Source organism: Mizuhopecten yessoensis, unplaced genomic scaffold, assembly GCF_002113885.1.
Source record: "Mizuhopecten yessoensis strain PY_sf001 unplaced genomic scaffold, ASM211388v2 scaffold4105, whole genome shotgun sequence".
Taxonomy (NCBI): Eukaryota; Metazoa; Mollusca; class Bivalvia; order Pectinida; family Pectinidae; genus Mizuhopecten; species Mizuhopecten yessoensis.
This window is the reverse complement of record NW_018405378.1, coordinates 601,679-609,559: the sequence shown is the minus strand read 5'-3', so window position 1 is coordinate 609,559 and position 7,881 is coordinate 601,679. Positions and strand designations below refer to the sequence as shown.

Below are 7,881 nucleotides of genomic sequence, written 5' to 3'. Positions count from 1 at the left end.
TGTAGTACCTCTGAGTCTGGAGAAGAAGATTTTTGAAATGTTGGTTAATTTTCCCTTTGGGGCCCCGCCCTGGCCCCTATGGTGGGGGTAGGAATTCCAATTTTACAATTTAAAACCATCTTTCTTCAAGGATAATTCTCACCAAGTAAAAATAATTTCCAACAGAAAATTGTCAAAATATACCCAAAAGTGTTATTTCCCTATATAAACTATAGTAAACTTTACCCCCTCCCCAAGGGAAAACGGATAGCTCGGGCGTCCTGGAATTTACAATTTAAATAAAACCCCTGATGATCTTTCCATCCATGCAGAGAAAATGACTGTTATACGTCTGAGTCTAGAGAAGAAGACTTTTGAAATATTGGTTAATTTTCCCTTTGGGGCCCCACCCTGGCTCCTAGGGTTGGGGTAGGAATTCCAATTTTACATTTTAAAACCATCTTTCTTCAAGGATAATTCTCACCAAGTAAGAATAATTTCCAACCGAAAATTGTCAAAATATACCCAAAAGTGTTGTTTCCCTATATAAACTATAGTAAATTTTACCCCCTCCCCAAGGGAGAACGGATAGCTCGGGGGTCCTGAAATTTACAATTTAAATAAAGTCCCTGATGATCTTTCCATCCATGCAGAGAAATTGACTGTAATACCGCTGAGTCTGGAGAAGAAGATTTTTGAAATATTGGTATATATTCCCTTTGGGGCCCCACCCTGGCCCCTACGGTTGGGGTAGGAATCCCAATTTTACAATTTGGTAGCCTCATCTACCAAGGATGATTCTGACCAAGTTTGAAAAAATTCCATCCCCTGGTTCTTGAGAAGAAGTTGGTAATGTAAAAAGTTTACGCACGACGTACGACGACGGACAGAAAGCGATTGGAATAAGTCACTTGAGCAAAGCTCAGGTGACCTAAAAATGCACATCTACAGACCAAGAGAAACCTACACATAAAATTCAAGAAAGCCTGTAAAGAAAATCTGGAGAATGTGATAACAAACTTGAACATATAAAATTCAAAAGTGTTTCCTCGCTGCCATCTTGGTTTTTTTATCAGTCTCAAATGAAACATGCACAACTACTGTCCAAGATTATGAGATTTTAAGAAAGTGTGTCAAGTACCTGTACCAGCGATAACAGACTTAAACTGTCATACCCAAAGATTAATGCTTTGTAGCTGTCTTATTTTTCGATAAATCTCAAAATGAGCTTTTCAAAACTACAGACCAAGAAGAACCTTCATATGATATTTGAGAAAGATTATTCTCGTTCTTCTTAAGAAATAGTGATAACAAGAATTTTTAACGGACAGACAAACCACGGACCACAGACAAAGGGAAATTTGAAAAGCCCTCCATCTGATTGTGATGGAATAAAAGCTGTTCATGACCTTTTTAAAATTTCTGGCTACAGAGCTGGTAAATGGGTTTATAACAATGATATACTGCTGGATAATGGTTCAATTTTGAAAAATCAAACATTCTTGCTGAGTTTGAATTTTTGTGTAACATAATTAGTCAAATGTCAACCAATACCAACGTGTGATCAATTTTAGGGTAGATTTTTCTGGAACTGAATATGACAAAATACGATCGCTGCGAAAAATGCTGTACTGTTAGATTTCTTTCACAGGGACTTATCCTGACAGAAAAACTGTAAGCTTCACATTGTGGTTACTCACTTCTTTCTCCTTCCTCTTGCTGCCCCGAGTCTGTCTGCTGGTGGGGAGCTCTTCTGGAGTGGAAGGTAGAAAGTTCAGCTGTAGTCCTCTCTCTGGGGAGACTGCAAAATAGCAAAATATTAAACATAAATATCCTAAACATCCATTTACAAATCTAATAACATGCTAAGTACATGAATATCTTTATTTTGTTCTGAAAATTCAGGAACCACCCAAGAATTGGTACTAACAAGAACACCCTGTCCATTTTTGTAAAATGTGAGGTGTTTTTTGTTTTTTAAGTACTTACAGTGACCAATGTCCAGCTCGACGGCAGTTACAAGTGACCGCACATTGTCCACTATCTCTGAAAGGTGAGGTCTGTCCACTAAACTCCTACAAGTTTCAAGCAAAAATTATAATCAATATGATTTTAACAACTATAATCATTGTTTTTTTCTGCCTAAATTTTCATCAACCTGTGCAGCAGTGCCTGCATGACCTGGGAATATGTAGAAATATTTCCATAATATAAGTACTGGATGTACTCAAAAAAACAATCCCCAGATTCTTGGTTGTACAAAAAATTGCTGTTTAAATATATTGATGCCCGTGACCTTGGAGTTTGGTACAGGCCATTTATTTAACTTTGATAACCCTTCATCCCAGCATGCTACTGGCCGAATTTCATCACCCTTGACCTTTTGGTAATTCAGAAAAAGTTGTGTTAATGTGTAAACATATTTAACCCCAATGACCTATGAAGTGAGTTATGTCAGGGTCATTCATTTGAACAAACCTGATATCTCTTTACTGCAGCACGCTATACTGGCCAAATATCATCACCATATAGGCATTTTGATTATTCAGTAAATTCATTTTGAGTTTTCCCTGAAGGAGGAGTGCGTGGCCGGACATTATGTTGTACACTACTATACTTATACCAACTAAATAATAATAATAATTTGAGGTTCTTATATACCGCTTTATCACAACCTAGTTCGTAGGTCGTCTCAAAGCGGTTCACAAATATTATCCATGGTTATTCTTATGCAACCAGCCAGTATCTACCATTTCGGCACTCACAGCTAGCATTCTACAATTCTAGCACTGCCCAACCACATACTCATTTACAGCTGAGTAGACTGGAACAAGCTGAGAGTAAAGTATCTTGCTCGAAGATACAACACAGTGTGTGACTCGAACCAACGACCCTTCAGTCACGAGCCCAGCGTCCTACCACAAGACTAAGTGCCTCCTGAGCTCATTACCATCATTGAAGGATTCCTGACATACTGACCTTTTGGTGACAGACTTCTTACAGAGAGAACCTGATCTTGTGTTGACTAGATGTCCTGACCTTTTGGTGACAGGCTTCTCACAGAGAGGACCTGATCTAGTGTTGACTGGATGTGCTGACCTTTTGGTGACAGACCTCTAACAGAGAGGACCTGATCTAGTGTTGACTGGATGTGCTGACGTTTTGATGACAGACTTCTTACATAGAGGACCTGATCTAGTGTTGACTGGATGTGCTGACCTTTTGATGACAGACTTCTTACAGAGAGGACCTGATCTAGTGTTGACTGGATATACTGACCTTTTGGTGACAGGCTTCTCACAGAGAGGACCTGATCTAGTGTTGACTGGATGTGCTGACCTTTTTTGTGACAGACTTCTTACAGAGAGGACCTGATCTAGTGTTGACTAGATGTCCTGACCTTTTGGTGACAGAATTCTTACAGAGAGGACCTGATCTAGTGTTAACTGCTTTTGGTGACAGGCTTCTCACAGAGAGGTCCTGATCTAGTGTTGACTGGATGTGCTGACGTTTTGATGACAGACTTCTTACATAGAGAACCTGATCTAGTGTTGACTGGATGTCCTGACCTTTTGGTGACAGGCTTCTCACAGAGAGGTCCTGATCTAGTGTTGACTGGATGTACTGACCTTTTGGTGACAGACTTCTCACAGAGAGGACCTGATCTAGTGTTGACTAGATGTCCTGACCTTTTGGTGACAGGCTTCTCACAGAGAGGACCTGATCTAGTGTTAACTGCTTTTGGTGACATGCTTCTCACAGAGAGGACCTGATCTAGTGTTGACTAGATGTCATGACCTTTTGGTGACAGACTTCTCACATAGAGGACCTGATCTAGTGTTGACTGGATGTACTGACCTTTTGGTAACAGGCTCCTTACAGAGAGGACAAGGTACAGACTTCTTTGTTTTCAGAAATTCTCTCAAACAAAATCTGCAAAAGTTAAAAAAAAAAAATGATTTTATATATTTAAAGGATTACAGCTCAAGAGGACTAAGTATATATAGCAGGAAATGTATTCACTGTATTTTCATCACATGATAACTAATTTCACAACTTAAACCATTGATGTCAGTATTTAAGGAAGAAATTAAATTAAGGTACTGGAATTGTATGTTTGTATTTAGACAATTTTTTCATCCATTGTCCATCTTTAACCTTAAAATACTAGTCCAGAACGGCTGACAGGATTTTGACTAAATTTTGTGTGGAGCATTAACAATTTCTATCTCAACATTCAGTTAACGATTATTATATATTTACAGACATGTGCATATTCAATGTACAAATCAGATGTTCTCCAGCACAGATTATTTCTCCTTTATGCCAACCAGTGTTTGATTTGTTGATGTTAGGTTGTTAGAGGATGGACATCTGATTGAAATAATACTGGAAGCTATTGTGTATAGTCTGATTAAATTCACATCAAAGTCAGAGCTACAGGACGTGTTAGGTTACCTATACCCGGGTTTTACTCAGTTTAGCTGGATAGTGATCATTAATGATGATGGGATTCCTCCAAGGGTTTGATCATATAATTATATATTGTCTATAATATGACACACATATATACTGTATACAGGAAGTTTTCGCCCTCTGGAATGGAGGCAAATTCATCATTACAGTGAACGTTAGTCAACAACATAAATTAACATAGTAACTGAATGTGAAAATCCAAACTAACACTGGACAAAATCTGATTTTACAGGCAATAGGAGAAAGTTTGACTGGGCGAATCTTTTCTGGTATACATGCATGTTACATGTACAGCATTATACCAACATAACAGGGCTCAAATGTATGTACAGCATTATACCAACACAACAGGGCTCAAATGTATGTACAGCATTACACCAACACAACAGAGCTCAAATGTATGTACAGCATTACGCCAACACAACAGAGCTAAAATGTATGTACAGCATTACACCAACACAACAGAGCTCAAATGTATGACCAGCATTATACCAACACAACAGAGCTCAAATGTATGTACAGCATTATACCAACACAACAGGGCTCAAATGTATGTACAGCATTATACCAACACAACAGGGCTCAAATGTATGTACAGCATTATACCAACACAACAGGGCTCAAATGTATGTACAACATTACACCAACACAACAGGGCTCAATGTATGTACAGCATTATACCAACACAACAGGGCTCAAACGTATGTACAGCATTATACCAACACAACAGGGCTCAAATGTATGTACAGTATTATACCAACACAACAGGGCTCAAATGTATGTACAGCATTATACCAACGTTCACAACAGGGCTCAAATGTATGTACAGCATTATACCAACACAACAGGGCTCAAATGTGTGACCAGCATTATACCAACACAACAGGGCTCAAATGAATGTACAGCATTATACCAACACAACAGGGCTCAAATGTATGACCAGCATTATACCAACACAACAGGGCTCAAATGCTGGGAAACAATGTAGACCAGAAAGCTGAATTCTGAAATGACTGGTATGCATCATATCCAGATTTAGTAAATTTGGAGAACAAAACCACTGAAAACCAATATACCAGGACTGTTGGATGAACAGATGAAAATTATGCTGGCAAGTTGTCCATGCTCTATTAATTTCAGTCTTACAAACGTCTGTTTTACTGCAGACATCAGTTTTACCCATTGGTTTTACTGACGTCAGTTTTACTGAGTTTTTCTGACATTAGTCTTACTGACATCAGTTTATATAATTACTTACCCACAAAACTGATGACCACACTTTGTAGACACAGGCTTTTTCATGATGTCTAAGCTGTAAATGATAAGAGAACAAACATTAGACTACAGATAGTTTTTGTATATCATTAAACTCAATTGTATTAAAAGAATGTGTTTGTGTTGTTTTTAAGCGTATGTGCCAAACGGCAGCTGTGATAAGCTGACTCTGCACTCACACAGTTGCGTAATTTTCTACATGAAATATACCTAACACCAATGTAGAAAGTTATCAATAAGTTATTTGATATATTTAAATATAAATTATTATATTAGCGGTTTTTTTGTTTTTTCAAATAGGACAAAACAACCTGGACCGAGGCTAACCTCAGGAGATTGAGGGGTCCAGACGTACCTGACTGAAACTAAAATGCCGACTATTGCTAGTTTGCGTTATTTCTTTCTAAAACAATGTAAAGCCACATGTAGTTTTTAAGATACGTTATGTAATTCAGTGGAAGCGTGAGAGAAGGGCATAATATTCTTGATACATTGTTTTTTTTATTCTCCGAAACGGTGCATTTTTAGCTCTGCTTATAGAACGGTCCAAGTGCGTTCGTTTATCGTGGAATATTTCTGCGCCACACGTACCGTTTCAACCGGGATATGCGAATGTAAAAGCCTAGATGTAAAAAAAAAAAGTTTATTGTACATATTCACACTTTTTCTTCTTATGGTACATGGGCTCCATCAATGGTGATGTTTATGCCCTCGGGGGTCCCAACACAGAGGCGTGAAAAAAAGGGGTTATTTACAGTGATTAGTTGGGTTTTTTTAGTGATTTTTTGTGCAGGTATAGATAAAAGTTGGCGTATGTTTTAGTGTGTGATGAGGGCTTCAAGGGCTGCATAGGGTAAGTGTGCCTTGAAGTTCTCTAGTGTTGTGCATTGTACTGCTGCTGTGGGAAGGAGATTCCATTGTGTTATTGAATTGTGTGTGGAAAGAATGAATATTTGTAGGTGTCCTTTGTTGCAGATATGAGTTTATATGTGCGAGGGTGTGCAAGTCTGATTTGAGGGTCTACGGGTGTGAGTATATATGTTGGGTTTATAGCTACGATTTGGTGTACAATTTTGTGAAAAAGGATCATCCTTGTGTGACAGCGCCGTGTTTGTAGTGTTGGCCATTATAGTGTGTGGATCATATCTGTTTTGGTCAGTTTTAGCCGACTATCAAGATAGAATGTTATACCAGCGGTTTATTTTATCAGAACAGCAAGACTTATTTGTCAGACTTTATGTATTACCATATCACACATTCCAGATTTTTCTGCATCAACCCTATAACTTGATGAATTTGGCGTCGTTGGTCCATCCTGTTAGGTAAGTTGTTATTTGGCGCGGTACGTAGTCAGCTGGTTTGTTTACAAAATTATCTTCATATGCCACCAGTCATTCTCCGATGTAATCGTCCTTCATGCCTCATGCTCCTAGTCCGAAATCATGGCAACGCCATTCAATCTACGCTTTTATGGAGGAATGTGACAAACATCAACAAAATATACAAAATTAACTGTATACTGTACTGTCAGCGAATATTTATCTTCTTTTTCCCCGCGCTCGACGCCTTATCTTACCTTAGGACACTGAAGAGTTCTTTGATCATACTAAGAAAAAAACATGAAACCGGAGCCGGAACCACAGCTTCCGGAGATGGGGAAAGGGGCTTATAGAGTCTTCTACTTCTATACTGACTTACTTCAATTATTTTGGAAAGGAATGCCAGAAGATGAGTATAAATGAAGGAGATTTTAAATAAAAATAAAAGCGGATAAAATCCAATAGGGATTTGTAAAGAGACGGTGAACAATGCAAGATGTTACAGGAGCTCAGTCGGGAAGAATGGCACGTTTTAAGTCAAGTCAAGCTAATGGTATTGAAGATCGGCATTGTTTACAATCATAAACTCAACCCTTGATTTTTTTTTAATTGGGCAGCTAGGAAATTCTTAAACAAATGTATCTAGGTGTAGGTTGTAGTTTTTACATCAATAAAATCCAAGATTATATATTATAACATACAATAATTGTACCGTAGGCTTTTTCCAATTGAAGTTTCTGTAGTTACTTGTTTAGGTCTACTTAATTTTGATTTACAATTGCTGCTTCTCTTTACAAAATCTTCGTTGCTGGAGTTTGAATATTGCCAGAAA

General features: G+C 38.1%; 1 protein-coding gene across 1 annotated transcript in view; it reads right to left on the bottom strand.

Moving 5' to 3' along the window:
- LOC110448507 (breast cancer type 1 susceptibility protein homolog) overlaps positions 1 to 7,297 on the bottom strand; it is a 28,267-nt gene extending 20,970 nt beyond the window's left edge. Inside the window, exons 1-5 of the mRNA XM_021494779.1 lie at positions 6,977 to 7,297; positions 5,714 to 5,767; positions 3,838 to 3,912; positions 1,969 to 2,054; positions 1,680 to 1,780 (exon numbers count right to left, since the gene is read on the bottom strand). Of these exons, the coding sequence (XP_021350454.1) occupies positions 1,680 to 1,780; positions 1,969 to 2,054; positions 3,838 to 3,912; positions 5,714 to 5,767; positions 6,977 to 7,044 (384 nt within the window). The 5' untranslated portion in view covers positions 7,045 to 7,297. The remainder of the gene's footprint in view (positions 1 to 1,679; positions 1,781 to 1,968; positions 2,055 to 3,837; positions 3,913 to 5,713; positions 5,768 to 6,976) is intronic.
- Positions 7,298 to 7,881: the final 584 nt, after the last annotated feature.